This window comes from Leptidea sinapis, chromosome 4 (genome assembly GCF_905404315.1).
Source record: "Leptidea sinapis chromosome 4, ilLepSina1.1, whole genome shotgun sequence".
In the NCBI taxonomy this organism is placed as follows: Eukaryota; Metazoa; Arthropoda; class Insecta; order Lepidoptera; family Pieridae; genus Leptidea; species Leptidea sinapis.
This window is the reverse complement of record NC_066268.1, coordinates 10987079-11000822: the sequence shown is the minus strand read 5'-3', so window position 1 is coordinate 11000822 and position 13744 is coordinate 10987079. Positions and strand designations below refer to the sequence as shown.

At 42.4% G+C, this 13744-nt stretch overlaps 1 protein-coding gene across 1 annotated transcript; it reads left to right on the top strand.

Annotated features, from left to right (window-relative positions):
* The first annotated feature begins 8901 nt into the window (after positions 1-8901).
* LOC126979820 (uncharacterized) lies at positions 8902-11685 on the top strand. The gene is made up of 3 exons (XM_050829379.1): positions 8902-9254; positions 9633-9874; positions 11400-11685. Exons 1-3 carry the CDS (start codon positions 8960-8962, stop codon positions 11553-11555), a joined length of 693 nt encoding a protein of 230 aa, XP_050685336.1. The 5' UTR covers positions 8902-8959; the 3' UTR covers positions 11556-11685.
* The last annotated feature ends 2059 nt before the right edge of the window (positions 11686-13744 follow it).

Here is a 13744-nt window from a genome sequence, read left to right as displayed (position 1 = left end):
ACTGGACTTTTTTTTACTGGGGCTGTCTAAAGGAAAAACTGTACTCGAAAACAATTTCAAATTTGGGGGAATTACGCAGCCGTGTTCAAGAGGCCGTTTCAAAAATAAATGCACGTTATCTTAGTAGAGCCTTTATTAGAAGATGTCGAGCGTGTATTAGAGTCGGTGGCAGACAATTTGAACACCTGTTGTGAATAAAGCTTGATTTATGTACACCTGATGTTTTTATTATTAATAAAATTTATTAAGACTTATCTTTTCTTTTTTAGTCGTCTTTACTCTTTTTGCATCTCAATAGCAATAACTTCGTAGTGGTGTTAAATAAAATGATGTGTTATACCATTTTGTAAACTGTATGAACTGCGCATTTTTGAAAATAGCTGGCCACTTAGGTTTTCATACTTTTTTTTACATGAAACAGTCTCAAACTATGCCAAAATTATTTTGGTATCAAATTTCATGTCAAAATCTCAAGTTCTTATTTTGCTTTTGAAAAAAGTATTGTTGCGTAGCAACCCTTCGAAGTATATGACGAGAGTTGTCAAACTTCAAGACATTGTTAATTTCAACAGCTCCGTCAGCAATACTCGTAGCTCAACGGAAAAGTGTTTACTTTAGACTCTGTAGACCCGGGTTCGATACACCTACCAGTGTATGGATTTTTTTGGGTTTAGTAAAGTTAAAGGAAATTTCTAGTAAGTTCAGGATCAAATCGAACAGAAAAAAAGGGATGGAAAATGTGTAAGCAGGATAAAAATGGTTAAAAGAATTTTCTAGTACAATTTAAATTTAAAGATGGAATGGGAGAATCATTTTGAAAATAGAACGGATCCGGGGGTATATAAGCCGTACTAAGCGTGGCCTACGGCAGTTCTAGTTCTGACTCGAAAGTGTAAAGAAGAAGTAGTGAAAAGTGGAAGTGTTCCAAGAGGAAGAAGATAGAAGAGACTTAGTGTTCGGTGCGGTGTGACGCGTTGAAGGTACCGCCGCCCACAAGAGGAACAGCGGCAGACCGGCGAAGTGCAAGTTCAGAAAGAGTGAACGCAAATAAAGACTCGTTCCTATAAGCGGAGTATCATTTCCAATCCCTGACCCACTCCCGTGTCAATTGGTGTCAGAAGTGGGATTGGAAAGATGCCATTAGTGCCCAGGAACGAGAAGGGAGTGACCACGCGAGCGGGAGCAGCTGCAGCGGCAGAGGACGAGTCACAACAAGCATCCGGCTCTGGACTCAGTGCGACCGTGTCAGCACCGCAGGCTCCTGCCGTAGACATCAGTGCGCTCATGCAGCAGATGGCCGCCATGATGCAAGAGCAAGCGCGCCGACAGGAGGAGCAGCTGCGGAGCTTGCAAGAGGAACAAGCGCGCCGACAGGAGGAGCAAGCGCACCGACAGGAGGAGCAGCTGCGGGGCTTGCAAGAGGAACAAGCGCGCCGACAGGAGGAGCAGCTGCGGGGCTTGCAAGAGTAACAAGCGCTCCGACAGGAGGAGCAAGTGCGTCGACAGGAGGAGCAGCTGCGAACCTTGCAGGAAGAGCAAGTGCGTCGACAGGAGGAGCAGCTGCGAACCTTGCAGGAAGAGCAAGCACGTCGACAGGAGGAGCAGCTGCGAGGTCTGCATGAAGACCTCTCCAAGGAAATTTTATCAGTGGTGCAGAAAAACTCCGCCCGGATTGACGCTGTAGAAAAGGAGATCGCCAGGATTGACACTGTAGAAAAGGAGATCGCCCGGATTGACACTGTGGAAAGGAAGATGGGGGAGATGGAAACAACTATTCATCAGCTCAATAGGAAGGCCGTGTGTGGGGGTCCTTCAGCCAACCCAGGAGTCACCTGCGGAATCACATCGACCAGAAGTTTGAAAGTACCCCCCTACGACGGCAAGTCTTCCTGGGCCGCCTTCAAGCTACAATTAGAGACGGTCAGAAGAGCAAGTGGTTGGAGTGACCTAGAAGCACACTCTGCCCTCACACTAGCGCTCCGTGATGAAGCACTTTCCGTATTGGAAGCACTCGGCGCTGGGAAGGAGGAAGTAACCTATACGGACCTTCTTAACGCGTTGGAGGCACGTTATGGCAATAAACACCTTGAGCATGTGTATCGGGCGCAGCTTAAGGACCGCAGTCAAAGGGCCAACGAAACTCTGCAACAGTGGTCCCTCGAAGCTGAGAAGCTAGTGCGTAAAGCATATCAGTCGTCGCCAACTGCAATAGAAGAAATGTTGCTCCAAGTGTTCATCGATGGAATACGGGACGCCGAAGTAAGAGCAGCCGTACGACTGAGTCATCATACTAGCTTGAAGGAAGCGGTGGCACATGCGTTGGAAGTGGAAGCAGTTCGCCACGATTCTCGGGGGTTGAGATTGCAAAATTGTACCAGCAGATTCCAGCCGAAGGCAAGCATATAGCCCAGTATGCTATGGGTGTGGGGAGCGAGGACACATTAGGAGCACTTGCCCCAGGCGTGAGAGCATCACGCAAGGTAGGAAGGATGCGGCGGTCTCAACATCACCGCTGGAGCAGCAGGAAAACTAGAAAAGGCCAGGGCAGTGGGGTGGGCGCTGGCTGGTAGAAGCAAAGCCCCAAGGATCTTCGTTAAGCAGACATGTGACGGAAACACTTTAGTTATAGAGGGAATGATAAATGGAAAATCTTGCCGTTTCACTTTGGATACGGGAGCCTCACGTACAGTCGTTAGCCAAAGAAGACTAGAGAGCATCTGAAGACGACATGACGAGAAAATGCAAACTTAACACTCACAACAGCTACGGGCCAGCGCATACCAGTCCAGGGAGAGAAGATCGTGGCCGTGAAAATCGGTAATACGTTGTACTGGCAAAAAGTGGTAATCGCAGATATCACAGATGACTGCATCATTGGGTTGGATTTTCTTCGAAATCATCAGTGTACGATTAACATGAAACATGGTGTATTGAAGCATGGAGGTGAAGAAATTCCAATAAAAGGCGGAACTTTTGGGAAAGTGTTGTGCTTACGAGACACTACTATAAATCCGAGATCGCAGACCCTAGTCCCGGTAGTCCTGCCAAGAGATGACAGAGGAAGACCTTGTAAATGCGCTTTAATAGAAAGAGAGACATCGGACACGAAATGGATCCCAGCCAGGACTGTTGTGGGAAACTCCCAAATTGCGATGGTTCCCGTGTTTAATCCTCATGAGGACAAGCAAATCATTAGGAAAGGAACAGTGATAGGAGGTTGTGAGGAGATAGCTTGGTTAAGAAAGTGTGAAGAAGGGAGGAAGACCGTAGCTGCAAGCCAGGATGTGAACATACAGAAACTTCTGGATGGCTGTAAGGACAATCTTACCAAGCTACAGTTAATAAAAGCGAGAAATTTCCTGCTACGCTACGCCGGGATGTTCTCGAAGAACGACGGGGACATCGGAAGAACTGGTTTGGTGAAACACAAGATCGACGCAGGAGACACTGTTCCGATAAGGCAAAGACCAAGACGTATTCCGTTTGCACGTGAACAAGAAGTGGAAGACATGATTTTGGATATGAAAGAAAATGGTGTGATAGAACCGTCATCGAGTCCATGGTGTTCTCCAGTGGTTCTGGTGAAGAAGAAGGATGGATCAACTAGATTTTGTGTGGACTATCGGCGTTTGAACGATGTAACTAAGAAAGACAGTTATCCATTGCCAAGAATCGATGACACATTAGATTCACTTTGTGGCATGACGTGGTTCTCTACTCTTGATTTGAAAAGTGGCTACTGGCAAGTCGATCTGGACCCTAAAGACAAGGAGAAGACGGCTTTTTCAACCGGAAAAGGGTTATGGCACTTCAAAATAATGCCCTTCGGATTATGCAACGCCCCAGCTACTTTCGAAAGGTTGATGGAGCATGTGCTGGCAGGTATGTTGGGAGAAACCTGCCTTGTCTACTTGGATGACATAATCATTATGGGAGGAAGTTTTGAAGATCATCTTAAGAAGCTCGAAAAAGTCTTCACAAAACTGCAGGGTGCCAACTTGAAGTTGAGTCCAAAGAAATGTTCCTTCTTTCAACGTCAGGTGAATTACTTGGGGCACGTTATCTCGGAGCAAGGCGTTGCGACGGATCCTGCCAAGATAAGTGCTGTCAAAGACTGGTCGACGCCGACAGAAAAGACACATGTGAGAGCATTTCTAGGACTATGCTCTTATTATCGACGCTTTGTGAAAGGGTTTTCCGATGTTGCTAAGCCCTTACGCCGACTGACGGAGGAGAAAAGAGCCTTTTCCTGGGATGAAGAATGCGAACAAGCTTTCTTAGAGTTGAAGAAAAGATTATGTGAATCACCTATCCTCGAATATCCTGACACAGAGGGAAGATTCATAGTGGATGCAACACTGGAATTGGTGGAGTCAAGAAGAGAGGAGATCAAGAAGTTGTAATTGCATACTTTAGCAAATCTTTATCAAAGCCGGAGAGAAACTACTGTGTAACTCGTAGGGAGTTACTGGCCGTGGTGAAGACATTACAATATTTCAAAAAGTACTTGTTGGGTCGCAAATTCCTCGTAAGGACTGATCATGCCGCCTTGAAGTGGTTACTAGAATTCAAGAATCCGGAAGGACAAGTGGCCAGATGGATTGAGCAACTTCAAGAGTATGACTTTGAAATTGAGCATCGAGGAGGAAAAAGTCATGGAAATGCAGATGCGTTATCTAGAAGACCTTGTCCGATGGAATGCAAACATTGCATTCGTCAGGAGGAGAAAGAGAATTTTATGATCCGGCTGATCAGAACAGATTCGATCGACGAGAACTGGAGCAACGATGCAATGAGGAGAGCTCAGGAAAATGATAAGGATCTTCAACCACTTTTACATTGGCTATCAAGTGGATCACTTAAACCAAAATGGTCTGAAGTGGCTAGACACAGTACGGCTACCAAGAGTCTCTGGGCACAATGGAACAGTTTGGTGATGCATGACGGGTTGCTCTGCCGTAAATGGGGAACCCCGCAAGGAAAGGATTGCCATCTGCAACTGGTCGTTCCCAGGGAGAAGGTGAACGAGATCCTGAGAGCTTATCACGATGGTTCTTCAGGTGGACATTTGGGTATAAGAAGAACTCTCACAAAAATTAAAGAACGATTTTACTGGTTGCATTGCCGTGATGATGTGGAAGACTGGTGCCGAAAATGCAAGAGTTGTGCTGCTGTCAAAGGACCTCAGACCAGAAGCAGAGGAGCTATGAAGTTGTACAATGTTGGGGCTCCGTGGGAAAGAGTAGCTCTGGATATGGCCGGACCGTTCCCAGTCACCAAATTTGGAAACCGTTACATAATGGTGGTGATGGATTATTTCACGAAGTGGCCGGAAGCATTTGCTCTACCGAATCAAGAAGCAATTACCGTTGCGACGAAGCTGGTGAATGAAGTTTTCTGCAGATTCGGTGTGCCTTTGGAGGTGCACAGTGACCAAGGGCGGAACTTCGAATCACAAGTATTTCAAGAAGTTTGCAAGATCTTGGGAATCCATAAGACCAGAACTACGCCATATCATCCACAGTCGGACGGGATGGTGGAGAGGTTTAACCAAACATTGGAGCGACATCTGGCAAAAGTAGTAGACAGTCATCAGGATAACTGGGATGAGTACATTCCACTGTTTCTTATGTCGTATAGAAGCGCAATACACGAGACGACAACGGTGACTCCTGCGTACGCCAATTTTGGAAGGGATTTGAAATTGCCAGCTGATTTGCTCTCAGGCTGTCCACCGGATACTCCGAAAAGTATAACAGAATATGTGGATGAGTTACGAAAAAAGATGGTTGACATCTACGAGGAAATTAGAACAACTGGGCTTAAGGCAAGTGAACGGATGAAGACCCGCTTCGATCGAAGAGCTAATATTCCTAGTTTTGAAGAGGGAACCCTGATTTGGTTACACAATCCTGTAAGGCGAAAGGGGAAGTCTCCGAAGCTCCAACCAAGTTGGGAGGGACCATACAAAGTAATCACAAGGATAAATGATGTGACTCTCAGGATCCAGCGTACCCCTCGAAGTCCCCCGAAAATCGTACATGTCGATCGGGTGGCTGAGTACTACGGAAGCAGCGATGATCGGGACGATCATGTCTTGGGAGGGGGCAGTGTTGCGTAGCAACCCTTCGAAGTATATGACGAGAGTTGTCAAACTTCAAGACATTGTTAATTTCAACAGCTCCGTCAGCAATACTCGTAGCTCAGCGGAAAAGTGTTTACTTTAGACGCTATAGACCCGGGTTCGATACACCTACCAGTGTATGGATTTTTTTGGGTTTTGTAAAGTTAAAGGAAATTTCTAGTAAGTTCAGGATCAAATCGAACAGAAAAAAAGGGATGGAAAATGTGTAAGCAGGATAAAAATGGTTAAAAGAATTTTCTAGTACAATTTAAATTTAAAGATGGAATGGGAGAATCATTTTGAAAATAGAACGGATCCGGGGGTTTATAAGCCGTACTAAGCGTGGCCTACGGCAGTTCTAGTTCTGACTCGAAAGTGTAAAGAAGAAGAAGAAGAAAAGAAGAAGTAGTGAAAAGTGGAAGTGTTCCAAGAGGAAGAAGATAGAAGAGACTTAGTGTTCGGTGCGGTGTCACGCGTTGAAGGTACCGCCGCCCACAAGAGGAACAGCGGCAGACCGGCGAAGTGCAAGTTCAGAAAAAGTGAACGCAAATAAAGACTCGTTCCTATAAGCGGAGTATCATTTCCAATCCCTGACCCACTCCCGTGTCAGTATCATAGATACATATATTATTTAATGTAGGTACTTCTAGTAGTATAGTCTATCAGGAATAATATGACACCAAAAACGGCACAAATTTCATTACTTTGTGGGCGTTGTGCAAATGAATGTGAAGTAAAGTAAAAAAAATCATATTTTGGGTATCACTTGGAATTTTTTTTTAGATATTTTATTAGGAGCGCTGGAGTGCTGTCCGGTGCGGGGTTCAAGGATTATCCATTATTTCTGGGACACCTGTATATCGGCATGTGAATATAAAACACAACACTGCTCTGTTTCTCCGCTAGTGCGACAAATTACAACAATGTTTGGTACCTATTTGTTAATTGGGCAATGACTGGTCGCAGATAAAAAAAAGAATTTTAATTCTATTTTAACAAAAAATCCATCGAATTTTATAAAATGGCCATATCAAAACCATGTTCTTTGCCAAGATTCATAATTTTTTTTTAACATAACCGGGATCGGGGCCACAACAACATTGAAACACTTAAAACCACACACGCATGGAATGACAGAAATGATGACTATTAATAGAGCTCAAAATTTATATCTATGTTTAAATATATTTCGTACGATTATGTAGTACAGGGCTTGGACAAAAAAAAAAAGAGAGAATTTCGGACAGATGCGCGATTATGAAGATGAGAGTTAAGTTAAAATGGAGCAATATACGATACAACAACGTGTTAATTACTTATAGGCAAAATAGTGTTTATACCTCGTCAACTGTGGAAAGATTAATTGAAAAATTCAGAAAGACTCGATCAGTTGGCGACGCTTAACACACCGGTTGACAAAAACAAGCCGTAAATTTCAATATCGAAGCAGTTCGTGAGAGTGTTGGCGAAAACAATTCGGCGTCAATTGTAAATTTTAAAAAGCTCTCTTATAAGCCGCGTAACGGTACCACCTAATGGCAAGGTTGGTATTTCCATCTTACAAAATTCTATTCACAAAGCTAATGACCATGAATAGCGAAGAGTGTTACTTGAATGAATAATTGAACATCAATACGTGGATGTTGATTTTTCGAGCAAAATTATATTGAACGATGAAGGATTTTTTCACACATGATTGTCGAACGACAAATATGCCCACAACGTGTCTTTATTTGGTGCTGGAGGCGGCACTGACCCAAAATTTTGAATATGAGGCTGGTAAGACAGATCATACTGGTGGCGACATGAGAACACAGTTCCGCTGAAATTGGAATCTATTGATGATCGAAATGTAATGTACGTATGTTACATAGACCAAAGAGAATACTTTCTCATACTCAACAATATAATATAGAACTCAGAATGAAATTTTCGCAATTGTTAAATCAAAGAGAATTTAAACACTACGTTCAAAAGACGGGAGTGCCATATAAAATAATGAGAAATGTCGCTTGTATTGTACCTATTGTACTAAATCTTGATACAAACATAATCAACTAATAACGTAATATCAGAGCTGCCAATATAATAAATATATAGGGTTGGAATCAATCCATAATTCTTATCGATAATTAACTAATAATATTTATAAATTTATATAATTATTCTTTAATTGTAAGGTTCTCTCTTGTTACTTTACCATAAAAATGTAATAAATAAAAATAAATTTAATAATTATTTATAATAAAATATCGACAATCGATGAAAAAGTGTCAAACACTACAGATACATTATAACATAGAGCGTTATTTGTTCTTTAGTGCTTACCTTTCTTTATCCAGAAAGAATTTAGCCATGAAAATTCTCTTACTCCATCTTACTTAATATGACCAGCCAGATCTTAAACCACATATTTTAGACAATTTTTTATTACATGGTATAGCTTAGAAAGTCTTACGCAGTTATTCTATAAATAATTAAGCAAATTACCCTGAACAGAACCTACACGAATAAAGTAAAAGAAAACAAAAATTCGTAATAAAAATTGTTAATAGACACTTTTATTTTGAATGAATGACATGTCACATGACATTCAAACCAAAACAAACAAAAGAGTCGAATATATGTTAGAACGAGACAGCGTTTGCCGCCATTATTTTTAATAGAATGTCATATATATTCGAGTTTATTATAGAGTTGCGCCAGGCTGTGTCAAATTAAATTGTCAACAAATGGTATATCTGTGTTATAATTAATGGAAAATCTAATTAGATTATTAAATGCTATTAATATCTGTGTACAAAATCTGCAAAAAAGGTTAAGAACTAACCAATAATGAATACTGCGTCAATGTCCCAGTCTAATTCATCAGTAACACAGGGATCATGCAATAGAATTAAAGCTGCTTCCGCACCCGTTCTCCCGCCTAAGATAGTGTCGAGTACAAACTTAAAAGAACAGATATCCGCCCCATCTTACTTTCACTCCTTGAAGGAGAATGAAGCACCCCCGTTTGAGATACCACAACGGCCAAATAGACCTCAAATACTTATCGGAACCATTGTTACTGAAAAAGATATTATTGGAATTATATCAATCGCATTGTATGATGGGTTGAACAAAGCGCTTGGTAAGGGTAACTAAGTATACTTAAGTATATATACTACGTAATATGAAAATAGCATCTAGCCTTAGTCTGCATGTTTATGCTCGCTAAACTTGAAAAGTCACATCTTGTGGTTTGGCTGGCAATGATCATGTGACTTTACGGGTGTCTTTTTTGAGATACGAGCGCTCGAATGGTCGATACTAATTACCACGACAATGTTATAATTATTTAAGTACTAAGCCAGTAATTATTATTTACTTAACTCAATTATAACCTCCCTGGTGTTGAATGAGGCCAATGGCGGCAGTCAGTCAATAGACATGGAACTTATTATTTACAGGTTATTAAAAAATTGGTAAAATCAGAAGTATGTACTGTAACTCTACAATTTATTTCTAGGTGATTTCGTTGTGGCAAAGAAAATAATAGCAAACTACAATTTAACCGAAAAAAAATTTGCCGTAAGTTTGATGGTGGAGACGATCGAGTACGCGGCCCAGCGCGATTTCAACGTGTTCAAGTTGTCGTGCCTCATGACGCTCTACCTCTCTACCCACATGTTCTTCAAGTGGTTCTACTGGCTGTCGCCGGCTGCGCTCTGGAACTACTTTAAAGAAATTATGATCAGACACACTATTGAGGTACACAGAGATTGGAGTACGGGCTTCGCTGTTTTAGTTTACAGTCATGCCGGGTCTACGTATAACGAACGACGGCTACAGAAAACTGTCGAACGAAAGGGAGAAAGTGTAGTGAGGCGTGTGAAAGAAAAAGAAAGTGAAGAGAGGCGAGTGAAAGAAGAAGAAAGTGTAGCGAGGCGTGTGAAAGGACAATAGAGAGTAGCGAGGCGGATGAAAGAAAAAGGAAGTGAAGCGAGGCGTATGTAAGAAAAAGCAAGTGTAGGGAGGCGTGTTTTAGAACAAGAATGTGTAATGAGGTGTATGAAAGAGAAAGAAAATGTAGCGAGGCGTGTATGAGAAAAAGAAAGTGAAGTGAGGCGTATGAATGAAAAAGAATGTGTAGCGAGGCGTGTGTAAGAATAAGAATGTGTAGTGAGGTGTATGAAAGAAACAGAATGTGTAGTGAGGTGTGTGAAAGAAAATATAAATGAAGCGAGACAAAAATATATATTTAATAAATTATTTATTTAATTGAGTGACAGTTGACCTAAACGTCATCAAGCTTTCGTTCGTCGACGATCTTTGTATGTTGACAAGGCCTAACAGGTTACCTACCCAGTTAAATAAGTACCTATATAAACATGGTACGTATGAGCATATCGATACTCATACGTACCATGATGAGATGACTTCCCTTGCTAGCCAATTTATAATTATAATTCTTATTAGTAGGTATGTAACCTAACCTAACCTATTGTTCGCAAAGACCTGTGAAGGCTATTTATGAATCTCCAAAAATGAACCTACCTTCTGATAAAACACACTAAAATAAAAATCATAGATAATCTATATGTCTAGATAGAGTCTCTTTCTGTTAGACATCCGATAAAAACAGGTCAGGAATATTAGTTTAGTTTGCGTGACAAGCTACGTCTTGCACTCGCGATTTGTATTACACATTGTGTTAATGTGCGTGAGTTGCACAAAATTGAGGTTAGTTCTAGAGACAATTTTTTTCGACGGTCTCACAGCTGTCATACTCTATCTAGACGTATATATAAATAATCATAAAAACGATTATGATGACGGGCACGATTTCTCTAGTGTTCATCAGTCCTGCATGTTTTACTTGTCCATCTCGTATAAGTGGCGGCAAGTAAGTATAGCGCTGACTGTTACTGCGCAAAAGTCCAAAGTAAGGTATCTAGGGGAGGCTACAGGGATGAAGGGCGAGCTTGCGTAGTGCCGATTGGCTCGCCAGTCGTATTCCGTCCCCCATACCAATACGGCACCACGGGTAGTTCAAGCGTACAGTCGTGTTCTGAATAGTTAGTATTGTTATTTGCTGTTACTTTTTTGTTGTTTATTGTTAAGTTAATCGCCGCAGAAGGATGTCTGTTGTGAGTAACGCGGGTGAAGATTCAGTGAGAATCCAAGGCAGTGATAACTGATACTGCTATACATGCGTGTGGCGCCCAAGGCCCAGTACTCTCCATACCCTAAATAAGTAGGTACCTGCTACCTACCTAATAATATTTGGTTTCAGGACTCTCCCGACGGCCAAGAGGTGTTTGAACCAGAAGAATGCTTTGATATTTTAACACATTTCCACGCCGTATACATGAGCAACCTGCCTCTTGTGCACATCCTGACTTTCGGGGTGTATCGGCTGAAGCTCAGCTGGCCGTTCAAGCCCAAATAGTTAATATTATCATATATAATCACATAGCAATTTATCTTCGAGTATTTCCACCGAAAGGACGTACTAAGTAGGTATCTTATGTATATAAATACCTGCGTCTCAATAATAAAATAGACAATGTTAAAAATTAGTTCGTCTTTTAATTTTATAGTTAGATATTATTCATTGCCATAAAATAAAAAGGGGGGAGGTACTTATGTACCTAAATCACGTAGAAAATAACTTTTTCTCATAAACGTATTCAATAATGGTAACTGATAAATAAACAAACTTTATTAACTTATTATTATATTTAGCTGTGTACCTACTTGGCTGGAATCAACCCCTTACCCACTACCAAGCGGCGACCCTGTTGCCTCAAGCGCCTGAGGGGGGTTGCCGAAAACATGTTTATTCCGACCACAGAGTACCTTTGTATATTATACTAGTCACTAGTACATTCCGACTCGATAGTGATTCAATCATTCAACGAAGATTGGATTTGTTGTTTCGTGTTATTGTGTGATAAATTATAGGTAATATTTTTTTGTTTTTTGTCAAGGTTGGTAGTTTTTTACTTTTCTTATTGACATTATTACCTGCGGGAAAGAATATTTTTAGGATTATATTGATAAAATGTTTTCTGACACTCTTTCCAAATGAGAAAATAAACGCTCTCTTAATTTGGTCAATTCTATGTTGGGATTGAAGGACTTAGTTACCTAGGTACTTAAAATGTACCTACACACTACCTGTGTGTTTGAAACATCATCTGTTAAAAATAAATATATATTTTTTTTATGGAATAGGAGGACAAACGAGCGTACGGGTCACCTGGTGTTAAGTGATCACCGCCGCCCACATTCCGAGCGTTGCCGGCCTTTAAGGAAGGTGTACGCGCTTTTTTTGAAGGTACCCACGCCATATCGTCCTTCCACAGCCGAAGCTCATTCCACAGCTTTGTAGTACGAGGGAGAAAGCTCCTTGAAAACCGCACTGTGGAGGACCGCCACACATCCCGATGGTGGGGATGATATCCTAACTTGTGGCGTGTCGTGCGAAGGTGGAATACGGCGGCAGGAATCAGGTTAAACAGCTCTTCGGAACACTCCCCGTGATAAATGTGGCAGAAGACACACAATGAAGCGACGTCTCTACGCGACGCCAAGTGATCCAGCCGTTCACAGAGCACTGAGTCCCGACAATTCGAGCTGCTCTACGTTGCACGCGGTCAAATGGATCGAGCAGATACTGGGGTGGCCGGACCTGCGCTTTGTAGAATATGGGCTAGAATGTGGGCCGGCTTGAAGTATTGCCGTGCTCTATTGATGACGCCCAACTTGTTCGAAGCCAATTTGGCTTTGCCCTCCAGATGGCCACGGAATTGGCAATCGCTCGAGATTTCGAGACCCAGTATTCCGAGACTAGGCGAGGCTTTAAGAGAAGTGTTCTCGAAGAGCGGTGATACGGCAAATGGGGTTTTTTTAGTGGTAAACGCGCAAACTTGAGTCTTCTGGGGGTTAAATTGGACAAGGTTCAATTTACCCCATTCCGCGACCTTCTCGAGAGAGGACCTGCATGGCCCGTGTATACGGCATCACCGGTGCTGTCGTCTGCATAGCAATGTATGTTGGAGGTGTCCAACATCATTGATATGCAGAAGAAACAGCGTCGGAGATAGCACACAGCCTTGGGGCACTCCAGCATTCACGGGCTTCGGGTTCGAGCAATATCCGTCGACAACGACCTGTATGCTACGCCCAGTGAGGAAGCTGGAGGTCCACTTGCACAAGCTCTCGGGAAGCCCAAATGATGGAAGTTTTGAGAGGAGCGCCTTGTGCCATACACGATCAAAGGCCTTCGCTATATCCAGGCTAACTGCCAGGCCTTCCCCCTTGCTTTCAATAGCTGCCGCCAATCTATGTGTTAGGTATACCAGAAGATCACCTGCTGACCTACCATGGCAAAAGCCGTACTGTCGGTCGTTGATCAACTGATGACCCTCTAGGTATACCAAGAGCTGGCGGTTGATTATGCTCTCCATGATTTTGGAGAGCAGGGAGGTAATAGCAATAGGCCTGTAGTTTGCTGGATCCGAACTGTCTCCTTTTTTTGGATCGGATGGACAAATAATGTTAGTTTCATGTTTTGGCAAACCGGATCGTACCACCAGAGTGGCGCCACTATGGATAGTTAACTCACGCGGGCTT

What these genes read in the sequence shown, in the direction of transcription:
- LOC126979820 (XM_050829379.1), top strand. Translation starts at nt 8,960, where the DNA reads ATGAATACTGCGTCAATGTCCCAGTCTAATTCATCAGTAACACAGGGA. An exon ending in TGGGTTGAACAAAGCGCTTG is followed by an intron (nt 9,255 to 9,632) that starts GTAAGGGTAACT and finishes ATTTATTTCTAG; the next exon opens with GTGATTTCGTTGTGGCAAAG. An exon ending in TGATCAGACACACTATTGAG is followed by an intron (nt 9,875 to 11,399) that starts GTACACAGAGAT and finishes ATTTGGTTTCAG; the next exon opens with GACTCTCCCGACGGCCAAGA.